This window comes from Mobula hypostoma, chromosome 20, assembly GCF_963921235.1.
Source record: "Mobula hypostoma chromosome 20, sMobHyp1.1, whole genome shotgun sequence".
NCBI lineage: Eukaryota > Metazoa > Chordata > Chondrichthyes > Myliobatiformes > Myliobatidae > Mobula > Mobula hypostoma.
Genome location: NC_086116.1, coordinates 52,433,540 through 52,458,691, shown reverse-complemented (window position 1 = coordinate 52,458,691; position 25,152 = coordinate 52,433,540). Strand labels below are relative to the sequence as shown.

The 25,152-nt window shown below is 42.5% G+C and overlaps 1 protein-coding gene across 1 annotated transcript; it reads right to left on the bottom strand.

Moving 5' to 3' along the window:
• Positions 1-9,078: 9,078 nt before the first annotated feature.
• Positions 9,079-23,816, bottom strand: LOC134359529 (macrophage mannose receptor 1-like). Its single transcript, XM_063072926.1, has 5 exons — positions 23,660-23,816; positions 17,061-17,209; positions 15,207-15,344; positions 10,898-11,012; positions 9,079-9,288 (listed from the first exon to the last, which is right to left on the bottom strand). Exons 1-5 carry the CDS (start codon positions 23,712-23,714, stop codon positions 9,221-9,223), a joined length of 525 nt encoding a protein of 174 aa, XP_062928996.1. The 5' UTR covers positions 23,715-23,816; the 3' UTR covers positions 9,079-9,220.
• Positions 23,817-25,152: the final 1,336 nt, after the last annotated feature.

Here is a 25,152-nt window from a genome sequence, read left to right as displayed (position 1 = left end):
TTAATACAGTTTAAAGTAGTACATAGAGTCCATATGTCCAAAGATAAATTAGCTCATTTTTTTTCCCATATAAACCTCACTTGTGATAGATGTCACTCTGAGGTGGCTTTTTTAACTCATATGTTTTGGTCCTGTCCTCTTTTGGAAAAATATTGGAAAGATATTTTTGATATTCTTTCAACAGTTCTATGTTCTGATTTAAAACCCCATCCTATTACGGCAATTTTTAAATTGCCAATAGTAGAACATAGATCTTTGTCTTCTTCAGCCTGTCCGATGATAGCATTTGTTACTTTAATGGCTAGAAGATCTATTTTGTTGAACTGGGAGGAAATCAATCCTCCTACTACATTCTAATGGTTTTCTGAAACGATATTAAGTTTAAATTTAGAAAGAAGTGATATTTTTGATCCTTTGGTTAAATTTGAAGAAACTTGGAAACCTTTTATGCAACATTTTTACATGATGTAATCTGACCTTTCCGAATCTTGTTTTAAAACTTAAATTATATGAATAGAGGAGTGGAGTTGATGACGTTACTGAGCGTGTCTGATTCAAGATATTGGTCTAGCCCTGTTTTGTTTTGTTCTGTTTCTTTTTGGGTTTTTTTTTTCTTTTTCTTTTGGGGATTTTTCTTTGTTTATATACTTTTTTTCTTTTTATTTCTTTTTTTATGACTAATTTCATTATGAGTTTGGAAGTCTATTATACCCATGTTACACAAAATCCTTTTTGTATATGCTGATTAAGATTATTCCAATCTCTTTGTATCAACTTTGTTATTGAGTTTATTATTTTGAAAATTAATAAAAAGATTTAAAAAGAAAGAAAGAAATCTGCATCCATTATCAAGGTCCCCCACTATCCAGCTCATGCTCTCTCCTTGCTTCTATCATTGGGCAAGATGTACAGGAGCCATAGGGACCACACCACCACATTCAAGACAGTTATTACCCTGTAAACCTCAGGCTCCTGAACTAGCAGGGACAGCGTAACTCACCTCAACTCTGAACACATTCCACAACCTACAGATGATGAAAGTGTGTGTGTACAAGTGTGACTCTATGTCAGGGCACTGAAGCAGGGACCCAATCACAGACCAAGTACTGAGCGCACTGTGATGCTTACGGAGTAGCAAATCCAGAGGGGCAACAAAGTCAGCATCAAAGTTCATGTGAAGATGAAAAATTCCAGAGAAATCCAAAATCGAGAAACAGGCAAAGTCGATATTCAGATGGACAGAGTTCAGATACGAATGCTGGAAAGTCTCAGGAAAACTCATTGGCACAATCTGGTAACAAACAGGTGACAGCCCGGGACTGAAATACACTGAGCAATAAACAGAGAGGTGGCGGATAGGTGGAGCACAATGAGACACAGGTGGCAGCAATACAGGTAATAATGAGAAACCTATGAGAGATGGAGTACTCAGTAATACAGGGGCTGGAGTAAGGCAGGAGCACATAGCAATACAAAACCACAGACTGACAGCTAGGGGGAAACACACAAAAAGACAGAGTTCAACTGGAGTTACTGACACTCTACAATTCAAGTTCTCAGTATGTTGCACAATTTATCTTCTTTTGCGAATGTTGTTGTTCATCGGACTTCATTTATGTCCAAGGTTACACGTTACATCAGAGAGATAGGAAGGTCGGCAGAGGGTGTGGTGTAGCTCTACTGGTAAAGAATGGCATCAAATCAGTAGAAAGATGTGACCTAGGATCAGAAGGTTTTGAGTTTTTGTGGGTTGAGTTAAGAAAGTGCAAGGGTAAAAGGACGCTGATTGCAGTTATATACAGGGCTCCCAACAGTGGCTGGGAGGTGAACCACAGCTTACAACAGGAAATAGAAAAGGCGAGTCAAAAGGGCAATGTTATGATAATCATGGGAGATTTTAACACGCAGTTTGATTGGGGAGATCAGGTTGGTAATGGATCTCAAGAGAGTGAGTTTGTTGAATGCCTAAGAAATAGCTTTTTAGAGCAGTTTGTTGTTGAGCCTAATGGGGGATCAGCTATACTGGATTGGGTGTTATGTTATGAAGTGGAGGTGGTTAGGGAGTTTAAGGTAAAAGAGCCCTTAGGAACCAGTGATCACAATATGATTGTGTTCAACTTGAAATTTGATGGGGAGAAAGTAAAGTTTGATGCAGCAGTATTTCAGTGGAGTAAGGGAAATTACAGTGAGAGAGGAGTTGGCCAAAGTAAATTGGAAGGAGATGCTGGCAGGGATGTCAGCAGAGCGACAATGGTGTGCGTTTCTGGGAAAAATGAGGAAGGTGCAGGACACGTGTATTCCAAAAATGAAAAAAAAATCTCAAATGTCAAAATAGTACAACCGTAGCTGACAAGGGAAGTCAAAGCTATTATAAAAACCAAAGAAAGGGCATACAGCAAAGCAAAAATTAGTGGGAAATTAGAAGACTGGGAAGTTTTTAAAAACCTACAGAGAGCAAGTAAAGATATCATTTGAAGGGAAAAGATGAAATATGAAAGCAAGCCTGAAAATAATATCAAAGTGGACAGTAAAAGATTTTTCAAGTATGTTAAAAATAAAAGAGAAATGACAATGGATATATGACCGCTAGAAAATGAGGCCAGAGAAATAATAAAGGGGGACAAGGAGATGGCTGATGAACTAAAGGGGTATTTTGTGTCAATATTCACTTTGGAAAACACACACAGTATGCCTGATGTTATCATGTATGAAGGAAGAGAAGTGGGTGCAGTTAGAGTTAAAAATACACATGGCTAAGATATTAACTGTCCTGTGCTATCACCAGTGGGATCATCAGTTGATCTACCACCTGTCTTCAGGAGTTTCGGCCCGCTTATGATCAAGACTCCCTCGAGGTGGTGGGCCAGCAGTGCTAAAGCACCACCTCCCACTGGTGAGCTTAAAAACTTGGCATCTGCCTCTATCAGTCACTTCCATCCAACAGATGGTCTGCTCTTCCGGTGTCTATGCAACTACTGAAGGGTTTGCAAGATATGTGTACACTGTCTGACTACCTGCCCCTCTGGACATACTTGGTCCACACCCATGCTGATCCTTTCTCTGCTGCCTCAGCTACAGCTCTGCTGATTGACTTGATCTCTCTTCTAGTGAAGCCAAGATCACACAGCCACTTCTGGAAAGTGAACGCAATAAACCAACGGCAGCCTACTTCGAATGGATAGCATGAGACTCTGATCTTAATTCTGCATACTTGATTTACTTGCGCTCATGGGCTTCATCGATGTTGTCTTCCCAGGGGACTGTGAGTTCACCAATAACCACTTCTCTACTGGTGTCAGACCATACGATTATATCTGGACGCAATGTGGTGAAAGCTATTTGCTCCAGAAAACTGCCTTTTCCATCCAGGTCGGCCTTGACACACCAATCATTGTCTGAAGAAATGTTGCAAAGGAGAAGGTGCTCTAAAAGCTGAAAGACCTAAAGGTACGTAAGTCACCCGGACCAGATGAACTGCACCCTGGAGTTCTGAAAGTGGTTGCGTTAGAGATTGTGGTGGCATTAGAAATGATCTTTCAATAATCATTGGATAATTCAATAAGCATGGTGCCAGAGGACTGGAAAACTGCAAATGTTACTCTACTCTTTAAGAAAGGAGGAAGGCAGCAGAAAGGAAATTATAGACCAGTTAGCCTGACCTCACTGGTTGGGAAGATGTCAGATTCAATTGTTAAGGATGAGGTGATGGAGTACTTGGTAACACAGGATAAGATGGTACAAAGTCAGCATGGTTTCCTTCAGGGAAAATCCTGCCTGACAAACCTGTAGGGATTCTTTAAGGAAATTATAAACAAGATAGGTAAAGGGGATGTAGTGGATGTTGTTTTTTGGACTTTCAGAAGGCCTTTGACAAGGTACCACACGTGATCCTGCTTACCAAGTTAAGAGCCCATGGTATTACAGTAGAGTTACGAACATGGTTAGAGCATTGGTTGAATGGTAGGAGGCAGCAAGTGGGAATAAAGGGATACTTTTCTGGTTGGCTGCCAGTAACTCGGGGTGTTCCGCAGGGTTCGCTGTTGAGATCACTTCTTTTTATGCTGTATGTAAATAGTTTAGATGATGAAATTGATGACTTTATTGCCAGGTTTGCAGGTGATATGAAGATTGGTGGAGGGGCAGGTAGTGTTTAGGAAACAGGTAGGAAACAGAAAGGCATAGATGATTAGGAGAATGGGCAAGGAAGTGGTAAATGAAGTACAATGTTGGAAAATACATGATCATGCACTTTGGTGGCGGAGATAAGTATGCAGACTATTTTCTACTCCAGGAATCTGACATGCAAAGGGACTTGGGAGTCCTTGTGCAGACCACCCTGAAGGTTAACTTGCTGAATGAGTTGGTGGAGAGGAAGGCAAATGCCATGTTTGCATTCATTTCAAGAGGTCTAGAATACAAGAGCAAGGATGTGATGCTGAGGCTTTATAAGGGACTAATGAGGCCTCATCTTGAGTATTGTGAACAGTTTTGGGCCCCTTATAGAACGTAGAACATAGAACATAGAATGGTACAGCACAGTACAGGCCCTTCAACCCACAATGTTGTGCCGGCCCTCAAACCCTGCCTCCCATATAAGCCCCCACCTTAGATTCCTCCATATACCTGTCTAGTAGTCTCTTAAACTTCAGTAGTGTATCTGCCTCCACCACTGACTCAGGCAGTGTATTCCACGCACCAACCACTCTCTGAGTAAAAAACCTTCCTCTAATATCCCCCTTGAACTTCCCACCCCTTACGTTAAAGCCATGTCCTGTTGTATTGAGCAGTGGTGCCCTGGGGAAGAGGCGCTGGCTATCCACTCTATCTATTCCTCTTATTGTCTTGTACACCTCTATCATGTCTCCGCTCATCCTCCTTCTCTCCAAGGAGTAAAGCCCTAGCTCCCCTAATCTCTGATCATAATACATACTTTCTAAACCAGGCAGCATCCTGGTAAGTCTCCTCTGTACCCTTTCCAATGCTTCCACATCCTTCCTATAGTGAGGTGACCAGAACTGGACACTATACTCCAAGTGTGGCCTAACCAGAGTTTTATTGTTACATCGCGACTCTTAAACTCTATCCCTCGACTTATGAAAGCTAACACCCCATAAGCTTTCTTAACTACCCTATCCACTTGTGAGGCAACTTTCAGGGATCTGTGGACATGTACCCCGAGATCCCTCTGCTCCTCCAAACTACCAAGTATCCTGCCATTTACTTTGTACTCTGCCTTGGAGTTTGTCTTTCCAAAGTGTACCACCTCACACTTCTCCAGGTTGAACTCCATCTGCCACTTCTCAGCCCACTTCTGCATCCTATCAATGTCTCTCTGCAATCTTTGACAATCCTCTACACTATCTACAACACCACCAACCTTTGTGTCGTCTGCAAACTTGCCAACCCACCCTTCTACCCCCACATCCAGGTTGTTAATAAAAATCACGAAAAGTAGAGGTCCCAGAACAGATCCTTGTGGGACACCACTAGTCACAATCCTCCAATCTGAATGTACTCCCTCCACCACCACCCTCTGCCTTCTGCAGGCAAGCCAATTCTTAATCCACCTGGCCAAACTTCCCTGGATCCCATGCCTTCTAACTTTCTGAGTAAGCCTACTGTGTGGAACATCTTAGAAAAGAGGTGCTGGCATTGGAGAGGGTCAAATGATTCTGTCTCTATATATGATAATACGCCTTTTAAAGTCACAGATTCTTTTAGATATTTAGGTATTATAATTACTAAAAAATATAAGGATCTTTATAAAGCCAACTTTGTTCCTTTAGTAGACTCTATGAAGTATTTATTTGGTAGATGGGGTCCACTTACATTTTCACTTGTTGGTCGTATTCATATAGTTAAAATGATGATTTTACCAAAATTTTTATATTTATTTCAGGATATCCCTGTTTTTTTGACTAGGAAGTTTTTTGATCGTATTGATTCTATTATTTTATCTTTTATTTGGAATAATAAAAGACCAAGAATTAGTAAATGCCAGTTACAAAAATTGAAAAAGGATGGAGGTCTTGCTTTGCCTAATCTAAGAATGTATTATTGGGCTGTTAATGTGCGATACAAGTCTTTTTGGTTATATTGAGTTGATAAGAGTGATCGGCCAATTTGGGTAGACCTGGAACTGAAAGTTGTAAAACAGTTTTATTTAACCTCGTTATTGGGAGCAGTTTTACCTATACAATTTGCTAAAGTTGTTAATTTAAACCTACATCCTGTGATTAAGTATTCTTTACAAATTTGGCTCAAGTTCCGCATTTTTTTTTAATCTTAAAAAGTTTAAACTTTGTAGTTTGATTTAGCGAAATTACTTTTATAAGCCTTCTTTGAGTGATCCAATTTTTTTACTTTAGAAAAATAAAGATATTAATTCTTTTCTGGATTTATTTAAAGAAGATAGATTAAGGACACAAAATAATCTCCAGTGTGTTGTGAGTGTTGAGATACGTTGATGTCATTTGAACAATTAATTGATAAATATTCTCTTTCATACTCACACTTTCTGAAATGCCTTCAAGTTAGACATATTTTACAAAAATATTTAAGTAATTTTCCTTACATATTGGAGGCTGACCTGTTAGATACTATTATGAGTACGAATCCTTCGATCAACGGTTCTATTGAAAGAATTTATAATTTATTATTACAATAGGATAAGCGTCCTTTATCTTACTAAACGGGATTGGGAAAAGGAACTCAATTTGACTTTTATGATGGAGGATTGGATGCGGATTTTGAAGTTGGTTAACTCTTCTTCAATTTATGCTAGCCATTCAGTGACTCAATTTAAAATTGTACATCGTTATCATTTGACGAAGGAAAGACTTTCTAAAATCTTTTCTAATGTTGACAGTTGTTGTGATAGATGTAAAACTGAGGTAGCTACACTGACTCATATGTTTTGATCTTGTTCTATATTGGAACAGTTCTGGAAGTCAGATTTTTCAACAATTTCTAAAGCACTTAAAATTAATCTACAATGTAATAAATTAACTGTGATTTTTGGAATAATTCTTCAAAATATTCATGGTATTTCTGTGTCTGACCAACATGTTATTGCATTTGTTACATCGATAGCCAGGAGGGCCATCTTGTTGAAGTGGAAGGATACATCAGCTCCCACTTTGTCACAATGGTTCTTTCAAGTGATGCTATGTCTTAGTTTGGAGAAAATTAGAAGTCGAACCTTTGAACCTTTATTTGATTTTGAGAAAAGATGGGGCTCATTTGCTCGTTATTATCATCTGAGCTGATTGATAGATTTTTTCCACGATCTAATTATAAATTTTTTGGTATATTTTCTTTTCTTGCTGGCAGTTTGATGTTTATTTTTAGAAGCTTTTTGTATGAGGCATGGCTCCGGGATTGTACACCTAACGGGTTCTTTCTTTTTCTCTCTGTTTCCGTTCAGTAGGTTTTTTTTGTTATCACAAATTTTTTTCAATCTTTAAGATAATGTCTTTTTTGAGACATTGTAAGTGTTGTTACTTCAATGTACTCGTATTATTTCTTTTGTATAATATAACAATAAAAAGATTTCAAAACAAAGGATAGAGTCCAGAGAAGGTTCACAAGGATGATTCCAGGAATGAAAGGGTTATCATATGAGGAACGTTTAATGGCTCTGGGTCTGTACTTGCTGGAATTCAGACAGATGAGGGGGATCGCGTTGAAACTGTTTGAATGTTGCAAGGCCTAGACAGACTAGATGTGGAAAGAATATTTCCCATGGTGGGAGAGTCTAGGACAAAAGGGCACAGTCTCGGGATAGAGAGGCACCCTTTCAAAACAGAAGTGTGGAGAAATTTTGTTCACCGAAGGGTAGTGAATTTCTGGAATTTGTTGCCACATGCAACTGTGGAGGCCAGGTCGTTTGGTGTATTTAAGGCAGAGATTGTCCTATGTCTTATGGTTTCGTGTATAATTTGTCATTAATTTTATTGTGTTTTTATCTACTGTAGATGCCTGCTAGAAAATGAATTTGAGGGTAGTATAGGCTGACGTATACATACAAAACACTAAACCAGGGTTTCTGTTGCAAAGATCCAACCTGATACGTTGACAGTTCCTTTTCCTTCACAGATACTGCCTGCCCTGCCCACACCCTCCAGCAGATTCAATAGGCTGGAGAGACTCAAGCAACTCAATGGGTCAGGCAGCCTCAATGGAGGAAAACAGACAGCTGACATTTCAAGGTGAGACCCTTCATGTAGAGTAACAGGTAGAGGGGAAAAAGAATAAAATAATTGGTGGTTTGTGGTGAATCATGGGCTGGCAGATGAAAGTTTGTGTAATCACAAACAACAGAAAATCTGCAGCTGCTGGAAATCCAAGCAACACACACAAAATGTTGCAAGAGCGGGCTGGGCAGCATCTAGGGAAAGGAGTATAGTTGACGTTTTGGTCTGAGACCCTTCAGCAGGACCCCTGTAAAAGTTGATATAAGTAGTGGGAGGTGGTATGCAGATGAAACATACCACCAGATGCGAGGGTGCTGGGAGGAGATAGCTGGAAGTGATAGAGGGATGACAAAGATATAATCCCATAAGAGACGAAGGCAGAGCAGGAATAATGGGAAGGAGGTGACATCTCTTGGCATTTGAGGTGTTGTTCATCGTGCAAACTCGAGTACATGCTGCTTATTCTGTGAGTAAAGAATGACTGTTTTCCTTCAACATCTCTTGGCAGATCGGGTTTCCCTCCTGCAATGTGATCATGTCACTTGGGGAAGTTTTAATCTGGAAGCAGGGTGATCGAAAACAGGAAAAGCTTGTCGGAAGGTCAGGAGTGGAATTCTCTGAGGGGTGTCACAGTTCCCAGAATTCTATCGGAAATTGTCCCTTTCCCATTTCTGTTAATTATCGAATAGAGATCCTTTATTTCACTCTCATGTGGAATGACCAGAACCCAGCACACCAAGTGTGGCCAAATGGAATTAGTTAATTTTGTGAAGTCTGTGCCGAATTCTCCTCAGTTCAGCGCTGAGTGCAGAGGTGGGGAGGGAGCAACAGTGGGACAGGAAGTCTGCTGGAAACCGAACTCACACAACAACAAACACACAGCTCAGGATGCAAATTCTCTTTATTATTGGCTGAGAAACTAAGTGAGTACAGTCAACACAGACAGTGAGATTGGCTACAAAAAAATTAGGGCACTGAACCCACTGTTAGAAATGATGAGTGGATGGTTCTAGAGTCTTCCAATTTCAGTGCAGTATGTAGGAACAAACAAAACCACGTTTCTCATCACAGGAAACATCATCCCAATCTCCACCTTTAAACAGAGAAAAGGAATACAAGTTGAAAAGCTGAAAATAATTCTGGAAGTACTCAGAAGGCCAGGCAGCATGTATAGTGAGAGAAACAGGAAGGTCATTGATGGAGATGTTATCTCTTTTCCTCTCTCTGTAGATGCTGCCTCACCAGCTCAGTGTTAAAGTCAGAGGGTCATAGAACAATACATCATGGACAGAGGTGTTTCAGCCCAGTAAGACCACGTCAACTATGATTTCCACCCATTCAGTCTCTATTTCCTGTATCTGGCCAGTATCATTCTAAACCCCATCCCTCTCTGTACCGATCTACGTGCTCTTCAAATGAGAATACTGACCCAGCCTCAATCACTGCCGCTGGTAGCTCGATCCATTGCCTCACCTCTGTCTGATTGAAGAAGTTGCCCTCAGTTCCCTTTTAAATCTTTCTCCTCACACCTAAATCGATGTCCCTAATTTTCAGATTTGTTTCAGTGTTTATTGTCTGTGAGCGATGAAGTTTCCCTGACCGTGATCCATGAGTTTGCCTTGTAAATAAAGCAAACCACTTCCTCTTGTGGTTCATGTGCAGTCAGAGTGTGTGTTGCTGAATCCTGACACCTCACAATATTGACTGGGGATTTGAACTGTTCCAGACTGAGTGCCGAATTCACCTTGAGCTGGAACTCCCCATGTGGGCTGGAAAATATGACTGTCCCATCAGAGATAAACTGAGGCCTCCCCAGCACTCGGACCTCACATAATGGGTTCAGAATTTGTAATCCATTGAATAGTTCATAATACCACATGGAGTGATGCAGACATTGAACATGATATTTCAAGTTTTAATTTCAGACTGAAGAGCATCGAACATAGAACATAGAAATCTACAGCACATTACAGGCCCTTCGGCCCACAGTGTTCTGCCGACCATGTAACATATTCTAGAAACTGCCTAGAATTTCTCTCGTGCATACCCCTCTATTTTTCTAAGCTCCATAAGAGGCTCTTAAAGGACCCTATTGTATCCGCTTCCTCCGCCGGTGCTGGCAGCACTGGTGCCATTGACCACTTCCACGGACCCACCACCTTCTGTGTCAAAAACTTATTCCTGACATCCCCTCGGTACCTATTTCCAAGCACTATTAAACTATGCCCCTCGTTTTAGCCAGTTCAGCCCTGGGAAAATGCCTCTGACTAGCCACATGATCAATGCCCCTCATCATCTTATACACCTCTATCAGGACACCTCTCATCCTCCGTCGCTCCAAGGAGAAAAGACCAAGTACACTCAACCTATTCTCATAAGATTAAAAAAAGTTAAAGTCTGTCCCGAGCCTTGTGGCCCATCAGGCCGCTGCTTATGCCGGTTTCGGTGGCGTGAAGTGACTGAGAGTACGAGACTCCACCCCGCCCCCCCCCCCCCGGATAGGACGCCAGTCTATCGCGAGGTTAACCCCCAGCATTTGCCGGTACCCATTTTCAGCTGGGTGGACTGAAGCAGTGTGTGGTTAGGTGCCTTGCTCAAAGACACAACACACTGCCTTGGCAGAGACTCGAACCCACAACCTTCAATACTGTGTCTGAAATGGACTTCAAAGAAAATAACACTTCTCTCACTGTTACACTTACCTGAAGCACCACGAATTAACACACAGTCTTCATAGCGTCTGCAAGTATTGGGTTCATTTGCACCCCAATTTCTATAAGAGTAGTATGCTCCATCAACCCATCTGTAAGTCCCTTCCTGTGGGATATAAATCAGTGGTTACTCCTGTGGTAACCTGTCACTTACTGGTACAGGGAGGAGCTGGACCCGAGTCAGAGTGAGAGCAGAATACGAGCAGTCCGGACAAACGGGGCAGTGAATGAGATTTTAAATGACGGACTGTCAGGGTGGGGGAAATCTCATGGAAGTAACAGAATCCTTGGAACAAAAGAAACCGGATCTGAGAGTAAAAGTCAGGAAGAAGGAAGAATGAACATAAGACATAGGAGCTGAATTAGTCTGCTTGGCCCATGGAGTCTGCTCCACCATTTAATAATGGCAGATCTTGTTTTTTCCTCCTCAGCAAACTCTCCCCAGCTTTCTCCCCATAACCTTTGATGTTGTATTCAGTCAGAACCTATCCAGCTGTAGTGTTGGTCTCCACAGCTGCCTGGTACCAAATCCCACAAGTTCACCACCCTCTGGCTGAAGAAATTTCTGCACATCTCTGTTTTAAATGAATGCCCCTCCATTCTGAGGCGTGTCTTCTTGTCCTCGACTACCCCAGCATGGGAAACATCCTTTCCACATGTACTCTGTCTAGGCATTTCAGCATTCAAAAGGATTCAATGAGATCCCTCCCTCACTCTTCTAAATGCCAGTGTGTATGGAAACAGTGCAATCAAACATTCCTCGTATCATATCTCTTTCATTCCTGGAATAATCCTTGTGAACCTGCTCTGTACCCTCTCCAATACCAGCACATCTTTTCTTCAATAGGGAGCCCCAAAACTGTTCACAATACTCAAGGTGAGGTCCCACCCGTGCCTTATAAAGCTTCAGGATTATCCCTGCTCTTGTAGTCGGAATCTCTTGAGATGATTGCTAACATTGCATTTGTCTTCCTGAACATGGACTCCAGCTGCACTTTAACCTTTAGGGTGTTTGTTGATCCCTGTAGAACTCCACTAGTCATTGGCAACCAACCAGAAAAGGATCCTTTTATTCCTACTCGCTGCATCCCACCAATCAGCCAGTGCTCTAATAATACCAGAAACATTCCTTGTCAAAGGCCTTCTGAAAGTCCAAATATACAAAATCCACTGCATCCCCTTTATCAATCTTACTTGTAATCTCCTCAAAGAATTCCAACAGGTTTGTTAGGTAAGATTTTCCCCGAAGGAAACCATGCAGAACTTTGTCCTATCTTGTCCTGTGTCACCAAGTACTCCATAAAAACCTTTCAACATCTTCACCCTTCAACATCTGGGACACTGCCAGCGTCTTCCACAGTGAAGACTGATGCAAAACACTCATTTAGTTAATCTGCCGTCTCCTTCTCCCCATTATTATTCCTCTAGCCTCATTTTCTCACAGTCCTATATCCACTCTCATCTCTCTTTTATTTTTTACATACTTGAAAAAGCTTTTACTATCCTCTTTGGTATTTCATCTTTCATTGTTTTCATATTTCATCTTTTCCCTCCTAATGATTCTTTTAATTGCTCCCTGCAGGTTTTTCTAAGCTTCCCAATTCTCTGTCTAACCACTATATTTTGCTTTGTTGTATGCCCTCTCTTTGCTTTTACGTAGCTTTGACTTTCCTTGTCAGTCATGGTTGTACTATTTTGACTTTGAATACTTATTTGTTTTTGTCTATCCTGCACATTCTTCATTTTTCCTAGAAACCCCTGCCATTTCTGCTCTGCTATCATCCCTGCCAGCATCTCCTTCCAATTTACTTTGGCCAACTCCTCTCTCATACCATGGTAATTGCCTTTGCTCCTCTGAAATAACGCTACGTCAGATTTTACTTTCCTCCTCTCAAGTTTCAGATTGATCTCAATCATACTGTGGTCATGGCCTCCTCAGGGTTCTTTTACCTTAAGCTCCTGAATCACCTCCAGTTCATTACAAAACATCCAATCCAGTATATTTAATCCACTGGAAGACTCAATGACAAATTGCTCTAAAAAGCCATCTCCGATTTAACAACTTCACTCCCTTGATATCCATTACCGACCTGATTATTCCAATTGACCTGCATGTTGAAATCTCCAGTGACAGCCTTAACATTGCCATTTTGACATGCCTTTTCTATTTCCCATTGTAACCTGTGGTCCACATCCCAGCTAGTGTTGGGAGGCCTGTATATAACTGCCATCAGGGTACCTTTACCCTTGCAGTTTCTTAACTCAGCACATGAGGATTCAACGTCTTCCGATCCTGTGTCACATCTTTCCACTGTTTGGATGGCATTCTTTACCAGCAGAGAGATGCCATCCACTCTGCCCAGCTTCCTGTCCCTCCAATACAACGTGTAACCTTGGACATTCAGCTCCCAGTGACAATCATCCTTCAGCCATGATTCAGTGATGGCCACAACATCACAGCCAACAATCTGTAATAGTGCATCAAGATCATCCACCTTATTTCTTATACTCTGTGCATTGAGATATAACACTTTGAGTACTGTATTTGCTACCCTTTTTGATTCTGCATCCCTAATGCACTGATACTCACCCTGCTGGCTGGACTTTTGTCCTATTATCTGCTTGCCCATCCTGACAGTCTGACTGCATATGCAATTGTTCCCTTTTTTACCGTCCATCCTATCCTGAGTCCCTTCACTCCAGTTCCCACCCCTCTGCCAAATTAGTTTAAACCCTCCCTAACAACTCTAAGAAACATGCCCATGAGAATATTGGTCCCCCTCAGGTACAAGTGCAACCCATCAAAATACAACCCTCCCTCCCAAAAGAGATCCCAATGATCCAACAATCTGAAGCCCTTCCCCCAGCTTCTCAGCCATGCATTAATCTGCCAGATCATCTGTTTCTACCCCAACTGGCGCGTGGCACAGGTAGCAATCCAGAAATTACTACCTGGGAGGTCCTGTTTCTCAGCTTTCAACCTAGCTCTCTAAATTCTCTTTTCAGAACCTCTTTGCTTTTCCTCCCTATGTCATTGGTACCAATATGTACCAAGACATCTATCTGCTGTCCCTCCCTCTCCAAAATGCTGTGGACATGAGCTGAGAAGTCCCTGACCTTGGCACCTGAGAGACAACAGACCCTTCGGGTGTCCCGTTCACATCCATAGAATCTCCTGTCTGTTCCCCTGACTACTGAGTCCTTCATCACGACTGCTCCCCTCATCTACCTCTTCCCTTTTGCACCACGAACCTATACTTAGTGCCAGTAACCCACGCTCCATGGCATTTCCCTGGGTGGTGATCCCCCACAACAGTATCCAGAATGGTATATTTATTATTGAGAGGAATGGCTACAGGGCTGCTCTGTGCTAACTGACTATTCAGATTTCCAGTTCTTCTGACAGTCACCCAGCGACTCGCCTCCTGCATCTTAGGGGTGACTACTTCCCAGTAACCCTCTCTGTCTCTCTCTCTTTCTGAATGGTTACCTGCTCTAACTGTAGAGCCACAGCTACAATTAACACTTGGATGTTAAAGCCAGATGACTGTGTGTGAAATGGCCAAGCAGCTCACTGGGATCCTCCTTCAAACTGTGAAGATCCAACATGGTCAACACAGAGAAATGCTTCCACTTCTGGTGCTGGACCATAAATATAGGAGACTCACTGATCAATCCAGCAGGCTCCTCGAGAGAAACCATTCTCTGCAGACTGTTCAGAATGTGACTCACTGGGATCAGTGATCAGTGAGGAAAAGACAGAGACACTCATGAGGGAGAAAGGAAAGTCACATGGATTGTGTCAAATGAAGGAGTGTGAGAGAAAGCTCATGTGGAGATAAACAGGGACATAAACATGTGGGATTTACTTGTCATAGGACATGGTGACACTGGTCAGAGCAACATTCATTGTCCTTCCCTGATCATCCTCTGACTATTTCAGAGGGCAGGGAAGAGTCAACACATTGATGGATCTCTGGAGTCACAGTGAGGCCAGACTGGGGAAGGATGGCAAATTCCTCACCCTGAAGAACAACAATGAACCAGATGAGTTTTTACAACAGTCTGGTGGTTTCATTGTCACCATTTCCGATAGTAATGTTTGACTCCAGATTTATTACATTTTATTTACTTGGATCCAAGTTCCCCAGCTGCTGGGATGGGATTGAAACTCATGTCCCTGGATCATTAGAACACGACCAGTAACTTAACCCTCACACTGCCACATTCCTGTTACTCTGCGGGACGTTATGTGGAATTCTGTTTGTGGTGGCAATGTAACACGTCATATTAACTTTACCCGTGATATGTCATTCAGGCCAATCCATGCTGATCTCCTTCCTGCCTGCCTTCTGAGAACTTTGAAAATGAAGCTGTTGTGGCCTTTACTGCACACGGAAGTCAGTTTTCCATAATGTGGGGGTATATTGCAGAGCGTCTAGAAATAAAAGAGTATTATTATCTTCAATGCTCACACTGGGCCTTCAGTAAAACATCTGACCTGATGTTGGAAATATCCTTAAACAGACTTCAAAGTGTTTGGTGTCAAAACCAGCTCTGTGTTAACTGCTGGTTGTAGAGTTTCCTCTAAATTCTCCTGTGGCCGTTCTCCTCAATAATAAGAATACTGGTTTGGTGTCCCTTGGGAGGGGACAACCTGTCAGGTGGAAACCGCAGAAGCCAGGTCTCTGGTACTGGGTCTGGCACAGTGGTTCAGAAGGGATTGGAGGGGGTGTCTGAAGAGAAGTCCAGTAGTGATAATAGCGGATTCCATAATTAGAGGAGCAGAAAGCAGATTCTGTGGACATGAAGGGAACACCCAGATGGTATGTTGCCTCCTAGATGTCTGGGTCAGGGATAACTCAGACTGGGTCACGGCATTCTAAAGGGGTCTGGTGAACAACTGGATGTTGTGCTCCATATTGGTACCAAGTCAGGGGTAGAAAAAGGGAGGATATCTTGAAGAGAGAATATAGGGGGTTAGGTAGGAAGCTGAAAAGCATGTACTCCAGGGTATTAACCTCTGGTTTGCCACCTATATCACATGCAAGTGAGGGGGGTAAGAATAGGATGAATTGGCACATGAATGTGTGGCTGAAGAATTGGTATGGGGGCAGTTATCCTGAACAGTGGCAGGAAAGATATTGGAGTCTGTAATTAAAGATGATCTTTTGGGCTGCTTAGAGGCACATGATAAAACAGACCAAAGGCTGTATGATTTTCTCAAGGGGAAATATTGTCTGACAAATCTGCTGGAATTCTTTTAGGAAATAACAGGCAGGATACGCAAAGGAGAGTCAGTGGATGTTGTTTATTTGGATTTTCAGAAGGCCATTGCTGCACACGAGGCGGCCGAACAAGGTAAGAGCCCACAGTAATACAGAAAATGTACTAGCATGAAGAGAAGATTGTCTGACCGGCAGGAGGCAAAGAGTGGGTATAAAAGGGGCCTTTTCTGGTTGGCTGCTGGTGACTAGTGGTGTGTGCAGGGGTCAGTGTTTGGACCTCTTTCGAGGAGTGATTGATTTTCTGGGCCTTTATTCACTGGAGTTTAGAAGAATGAAAGGAGATCTCATTGAAACCTATCAAACCTTGAAATGCCGACATACAGTGGATGTAGAGAGGATGTATCCAACAGTGAAGGAGTTGAGGACTAGAGGGCACAGCTTCAAAATTGTAGGACAGGGAATTGGAACATGGATGTGGACAAATTTCATTAGCCAGAGGGTGGTGAATCTGGAATTCAGACAGCTGTCCAGACAAAGTAAATGGGTTTAATGAAGGTGAAGGTTGATAGTTTATTGATTAATCAGGGTTTTGAGGGGTACGGTGCGAAGGCAGGAGAATGGGATTGAGAGGGATAACAAATCAGCCATGATGGAATGGTGGAGCGGACTCGATGGTCTGAATGGCCTGACTCTGCTCCTGTGACTTATGATCTTATGGTTTTATGGTCTTTATTTCCCATTTTTTCACACATTGATCTGACTGATAGGAAGTGGAGCCCACAACCGCAGTGAAGCACACCCTGTAACACAAGGACCCATCATTGACAATTCAACTGGAGGCTGTGCTGTGAGTTAATAGGAATGAACCAGCAGAGACCAACATTCCCCAGGCCTCGCTGACCAATTGCCGCGTTTCAGGAACTTACCTGAGCTTCTTCCCATGACTTTTTCGCATTGAAATACCGGTAACAGGAGTTTAAAGTCCGATAATAAAACCAGCCTGGATCACAGCGTCCTTGGATTAGATATGCACGTTGGAACAGTTCATTCTCCTCTGCCGAGGTATTGGAATTCCCTTTCATTGAAACAGGTATTAAGAATGAAACATAATGGAACAACTAAAATCATTAAAATACCAATTCCAAACTGTCACAATGCCAGAATCTCTCTGGATCCACCAAAGTTGGCCAATGCTCTTTACCCACATCACGGTGCAAAAGCATGAGGGGTTTCTGGACGGACACCATTCCTTGCAATAGGGACAGTAGTAAACAACAAACCAGGTGGGAAATGTTTGTAAACAGTTCTGAGGGATGAAACTAATTGATATTTAGAGTTTGGCAGGTTGTTCTAGGACAAAACATTTTGTTACGAGATACAACAGGAATTCTGCAGATGCTGGAAACTCAAGCAACACACATCAAAGTTGCTGGTGAACGCAGCAGGCCAGGCAGCATCTCTAGGAAGAGGTGCAGTCGACGTTTCAGGCCGAGACCCTTCGTCAGGACTAACTGAAGGAAGAGTGAGTAAGAGATTTGAAAGTGGGAGGGGGAAGGGGAGATCCAAAATGATAGGAGAAGACGGGAGGGGGAGGGATGGAGCCAGGAGCTGGACAGGTGATTGGCAAAAGGGATATGAGAGGATCATGGGACAGGAGGTCCGGGAAGAAAGACCGGGGCGGGGGTGGGGGGAACCACAGGATGGGCAAGGGGTATATTCTTTCTCTCACTCTCCTTTTTCTCCCTCTGTCCCTCTGAATATACCCCTTGCCCATCCTCTGGGTTCCCCCCCCACCCCGTCTTTCCTCCCGGACCTCCTGTCCCATGATGCTCTCGTATCCCTTTTGCCAATCACCTGTCCAGCTCCTGGCTCCATCCCTCCCCCTCCTGTCTTCTCCTATCATTTTGGATCTCCCCCTCCCCCTCCCACTTTCAAATATCTTACTCACTCTTCCTTCAGTTAGTCCTGACGAAGGGTCTCGGCCCGAAACGTCGACTGCATCTCTTCCTAGAGATGCTGCCTGGCCTGCTGCATTCACCAGCAACTTTGATGTGTGTTGCTTGTTACGAGATAGTTGTATCTGATGAGCGATTAAATTTTCTGGAGCTTTAATCAAGTGTCAGTGACGATAGGTTTGATATGGCAAATGCGGATTTTAACTAAGTATTTGAGAAAGTCTCATGCGATTGATTCAAGTAGATACAAGAGAAACAACTATATGAAATATTTTGCTTGGTCGACTCCTGGAGAAGAGGTGTCCATATTATAGCACAGGAGAGGGTGCAGAGGAGATTCACCAGGACATCATCCGAGCTGGAGTGTTTCAGATCTGAGAAGGAACTGCATAGACTTGTTTTGTTTCCCTGGTGTAGAGGTGGCTGAATGAAGACCTGATAGAGATTGACAATATAATGAGGGGCTTAGATTGGGTGGATGTGAGAAACTATTCCCCAGTACAGAGACATCTAAAATCAGTGGACATGGTTTAAGGCGAGGTGTAATAGATTTAGAGGGGATCTGTGGATTTATTTCACCAAAAGTATGTTTGCAATTAGGAATATATTTCCTGAGTTGGTGGGAGAGGTGGGTACTCTCACAGCACTTGGATGCATTGAAGAAGCACTTGAATCACAATGGCTGGACGGATGGCTACAGGCCAACTGCTGGTGAAAGGGATGAGGTTAATTGTACTTGATAGTTGTCATGGAGATGGTGGCCAATAGTTTTTTTGTTGTACAATCTGTTAACTTTAACGTAAAGTTATAGATTGGTTCCGGGAGTGAAAAAAGGAAAAGATCAACAGGGGCTGTTGCAACTGGAAGGATGTTTGATACATGACAACACCTCAATTTTCTTAGAATTTTGCAGAGATTCCGCATGTCATCTAAGACTTTGATAAACATTCATGGATGCAGAGAGGAGAGTATCCTGACTGGTTTCATCATGGCCTGGTATGGAAGCACCAATCCCCAGGAATGAAAAAATCTACAGAAAGTGCTGGAGACACCCAGTCCATTCAAGACAAATCATCCCAAAAATTGAGCTCATTTACAAGGAATTCTACCACAAGAACCCTGCATCCATTATCAAGGACCCTCACTATCCAGCTCATACACACATCTTGCTTTATCATCGAGCAAGAGATGCAATAGCCTTAGGCACCACACCACCAAGTCAACAAGTTATTACCCTGCAACCTTCTGTCTCCTAAACTAGCATGGATATTGTATCTCACCTCAATTCTGAACTCATTCCACAACCTACAGACCTTGAAAATGTATGTGCACAAGTGTGACTCTACAATTCATGTTCTCAATATTTTTGCACAATTTCTCTTCTTTCGCATTATTGTTCTTCATCAGACTTTATTCATGCTATTGTATTTTGTATTTACTGTAAAATGCCTGCAAGAAATAAATATCACGGTAGCAACAGCTGATGTATACATACTTTGAGAATTAATTTTCTTTGACATTGACAATGAAGATGTTTGCTGATGATTCTAATGCTGACAGTCTGGTAGGCAGTATAGAACAATGATTGGTTAAGATGTCTGTGGATTGGGCAGGTAGGAACAACAGTGGAATTCAATCTTAAGAGAGTGTGATGATGCATTTGTAGGGAGCAAACAGGACAAGAGTCTACATGGGGAATGGTAGGATAGTAAGCAGTGGAACACGGGTATCCAAGACATCTGGAGACCAGGTTCTGCAGAGTGTCAAAAACCAAGGGGATGGATACAAGTAGTTGCTCACAGGATTGTTCGACTGGAGTCAGGCAGAAGTCAAGATGGTGCTAAACGGCGACTGCTTTGTTTGCATCTTTGGAAGCAGCTCTATTTCTATCTTTGATATCTCTTATTTTCCTTTTCCAGTTGTGGGGGATCCTTTTGAAGACCCTGACCTGGAGTTACACTCTGACCTCGGTTCTTTGTGGGAATGGGGCCCACTCTCAGGGCCTCATGACCAGCCGCTTTTTGATATCTCAAGGACGCGGCCTGGGAGACAAGTGCACCTTAGGGTTCTGTGTGTTTGTGCTCTGGGGATATGCTGATTCTTGGCCAGTGGCCCTGACTGAAGCATTCCAGGAGAACATGGAAAATCAGGAGCAGCAGGTCAGCTGCCAGGGGTTGTGTGTCCAGAGAGATGCACCTTTTTGGTGCCGACACTCTGGGAGCAGAGCTTGGAAACAGCGACGTAACAGACTTCAGCATCATAAATCAGTGAATTGTTTGTTATGTCTCCCCTCTCACTGTGAAACAAGGACATCTCTTTTTCCCTTATTAAGGGAGAGAGAGCCTAGGGTATGTTGAATTACTGGGTGATTGAGTAGTTTTTGGGGTACTGCAGATCAGTGTCTTTATTGATGCTTTGCTGCATGCTTGAGTGCTCGGTGGAGGATGCTGATGGTTTGTTGCTGGTGGGGGTGGGGCTGGGGTGATTGCCTTGCTGCTGCTTATGCGTGGGAGGGGGAGTTGTGGGGTGCATTGGGGTCCTAACATTTTAACTGTCATTCATTCATTTTCTGTTTTTGTGGATGTTTACAAAGAAAAAGAATTTCAGGATGTATATTGCATACATTTCTCTGACATTAACTGCACCTATTGATTCATGGGAGATGTGGAGAAATAATTTCAGCCTATCTGCTCTGTATCATTCAGGTAGTCCCATCTACCTGCATCTAAACCACAGCCCTCCATATCAATCTCATCTATATACCAATCCAAACTTCTCTTAAATCCATATCTGCAACTTCAGCTGACAGCTCATTCCACACATGTACCACCCTCTGAGACAAGTAGTTACCCCTCAGATTCACCGTAAATATTTCACCTTTCACCCTAAACCTCTGACCTCTAGTTCTTCTCTCACCCACACTCGGGGAAAAGCCCGCAAGCACTCACCCAATCTATGCCCGTTTATAATTTTGTATTCCTCTCTGAGATTTCCTCTCACTCTCCTGTGCTCCAGGGAATGAAGTATGAGCCTATTCAACCTGTTCCTCCAACCCATGTCCTCCCAAGGTACAACACCTCACAATTTTCTGCATTAAATTCCATCTGCCATTTTTCAATCTTGTTTCCCAGCTAGTCAGATCATGCTGCAGGCTTTGATAGCCTCCCTCACTGTCCACTATGCATCTATTTCTGTTTCATCTGTAAATTTTTTGGTCCATTTTGTCACATTATCAGGTTATAATTTCAATCATTAATATACAATAGATGATAAAGCACAAATGACCTAAAACCAATCCTTGCAGCACAACACTCAGAGAGATGACCATATACAAACCCTCTCTGGCCTTGCTCACTAAGCCAATGGTGAATCCAACTGACAACTTCAGCATGAAGGCCAAGTGACTTAACCTTATAGATCAGCCTCCTATTCAGAACGTTGTCAAAGGCTTTGCTAAAGTCCATGTAGAGAACATCTACTGCCTTTCCTTAATCAACCTTTCATGTAATCCCCTCAAAAAACTCTAGGGATTTTTTGGACATGACCTGTGAAGCAGAAAGCCATGTTTTCTATCATTGTCAGGCCTTGTTCATCCAAACACTTATATATCCTGTCTCTTAGAATACCTTCAGATAATTTAACCTCGTTTTACATCAGGCTCATCGTCTATAATTTCTCATTCTTAAAGCCCTTCTTGAATGAAAGAACAGCTTTTACTGTCCTCCAATCCTTCTGCATCTCACCCGTTGCTAAGGACATTTTCAGTTTCTCTGCCAGAGCCCTTGCAGTTTCTGTACTTGCCTCGCTCAAGATCTGAGGGGACATTTTGTCAGTACCTGGGATTTATGAAGCTTACTTCACCTAGCTCAAGGTTCAAGGGGCCATTTTGTCAATGCTTGGGGATTTGTGAACCCTAATTCACCTCAATACAGCCAGCAGCTCCTCTTCTATAATCTGGATACATTTAATAATCACACTGCATTTCTCATTTCTGCAGTCTCCATGTCTGTCTTCCATGTAAATATTTATGGAAAAAGACAATTAAGATCTCCACCTATTGTTTTGTTTCCATGCATAAATGTCTACATTGATCTTCAAGAGGACCAATTTTGTCCCTTGCTGTCATTCTGTTTTTAATATAACTCTAGAAACCCTCGGGATTCTCCTTCACCTTGTCTACCAGAGCAACTTCATGTCTTCTTTTCACCCTCCTGAGATCTGTCTTAAGTGTTATTCTGCATTTCTTATACCCTTCAAGTGTCTCATTTTGTCCTATCTGATATGTGCCTCCTTCCTTTTCATAATAAACTTCTGAATATCCCTCGATCTTATTTGAAAACTTCCATCTTCCTCAGAATATGCTGGTATGAGACAAGTTGGAAACGGAGTGGATGGTTGGATTCTGTTGAACACAAACTGATCTATTCAGGTGGTGAGAAAAAGGAACAAGATATGGTAATAACACCTGAGTGAAGGAAAAGCCTGCTGGGGTACTGGGAATTATTGGACAGAATGTTGTTGGTGAAATTTCGAGGGCAACTATGAACATTTCAATAATAGTAGTATTTGCCAATAATAGTGAAGAAGATATAGAAAATATTTATGATATCTTTCAAGAAGCAAAAGGCCACTGCAAATCACATGAAGATGCAAATAGCAAAAAAAATTGTCTGTGGTTTTTGACTCTCGATAACCAAGGTTCCCTAAACCTATTAACCCTGCCTTTCCTTTTCATAGGAACATACAGATTATGTACTCATAATATTTTATTTTATAAGGACTCCCACTTGCCAAACATCTCTTTGCTGGAAAACAGTCTGTTCCAATCTACACCTGCCAGATCCATCAGAATTGGCCTTCCTCCACTTTAGAAATTCTTCCGAGGACTAGTCCTATTCTTCTTCATAATATCTTGGAACTGATTAAATCTTGATCACTCGCTCCGAAGTGCTCCCCTACACTCACTTCTGTCACCTGTCCTGTCTCATTCCCTAAGAGGAGATTTGGTGTCCCACTGTATCTACTTGGGACATCTACATATTGATTAAGTGATACCATCTGCAACATTTTCATATTTTGAAGAGATCTTGGGCATCAGTTAAGTTATCAAATCAGGCACAGCTACAAGCTATCTATTTCCCTTCCCGTTCTAGGACTGCCTCACTTCCCACTGTACCATTGCCGGCACTATGGATATCCTCCCTCATGCCTGACTGGATTGGGTACAGGTACATTGCACCCAGTGCATTGGACCAGTGCCTGTAGAAACTCCCTCTCTGTATCCCCTGGGTTCCTGACAGAATATCACATCTCCCTCTTCCTGCAACTTTGTTTTCCTACGAAGCGTCACTGTGGAGAAATCTCTGTCTCCCGACCTATAGGAGACACTCTGACTCATCATCCATCTCGATAGCTCAGAGATGAATGACCCAAACAAGAGATATTTCCTTCCACACCCCAACCGGACCCAATGCCCACAAATTCATATGTCCCACAGTCCCAGCACAGTGCATGTACATTCATTACTACAGCAGTATATTCATAAAGCTTCTGGAATCAATGGACCTTACCTGCCACATCACTGACAAGCAGTGCGGTCACCACGAAAACCAACACCAGCATCATGTTTCTTCTGTCAAACCTGAAACACAAGAAAATAATTCATCATTAGTGTCAAGTTTCCCAGTGAAAGTGGGGATATCCTGCTGCCATTCCCACCTCTCTCTCTCAGCTCTCTGAGTCAATTAGATTTCCAATCCTGATGCACTCCTATTTATGTGTAGATCTTAGACCTTGGAGGCGTCAAGGAACCATTGAAATCAAATCCAATTGGTTGTACCCACCCGCATAAAAATTCTGCCAATCAATCATTGAGAGATTTTATTGAGATGAATGGGAAACCACAGGAATGTTTTGTGAGCTTCAAGTGTGACGACAGAATGTAGAATGCAAATGAGCACTGAGAAATGGAGGCTGCAGAGAACGTTTATGTTCCCACGATGTTTTTCATGCCATCAGATTTCAATATATATTACCGATGACAATGACAATGTAATTTTTAGGTGAATACTTCATAAGCTACAGTTGATTTACACAGATGAACTCACTCATTCATATACAAGAGAAAGTCTGCAGATGCTGGAAATCCAAGTAACACCCACAAAATGCTGAAGGAACTCAGCAGGCCAGGCAGCATCTATGGAAAAGAATACAGTTGAAGTTTCCAGCTGAGACCCTTCAGCAGGACTGGAGAAGAATGATGAGGAATCAGAGTAAAACGGTGGGGGAGGGGAGGGTGGGGAAACCGGAAGATGGGGAGGGGTGAAGTAAAGAGTTGGGAAATAGATTGGTGAATGAGATACAGGGCAGGAGAAAGGGGAATCTAATAGGAAAGGACAAAAGCACATGGAAGGAAGAAAAAAGGGGAGGAACTTGATTCCTCCTGTCACCTCTCATCCACTTGCCAATTATCCAAGATCTCTATAGTGTTTCTGCTGTCGGATAGAGAGCTGTTGGAAGTTGTTTATTAACCAGCTGATAAAGATTGTGTCTGAGACCCTGACCTAAGCCAATCCTGCAGTGATGTTCTGGGTTGGAAAATCCTACCTTGTCCATCTTTGAGTGAGAAATGAATCCAACCATTGAAGTATTCTCTCCCTGATGACCATTGTCTCCAATTCACTAGATTTTCTGAATGCTGCAGTCGATCAAATGCTGCCTTCTTTTAAAGGAGTGACACTGTGACCTCACCACTGGAATCCAGCTGTTTGTTCTGCATTGGGACCAAGTCTATGATATGGATGATCTTCATGAAACTGACACTGAGTGTCAGCGAGGAGATTGTAGAAAGGGCACTGGGATCGATACGTAAAGGACAGGCACATTGGACCAATGTTACTTTAATGTAGCAAGAGCCGAAGGAGAAAGTTAAGGATCGTGCTGGGCAACAATATCAGGCTAATGAACAACATAGTGGCCTAAATGGGCCTAAACAGGACAATGACATCCTCTTACAACTTCTGAAAGATGTATGGGTCGCAGCGGGCTGGATAATAAAACGGGG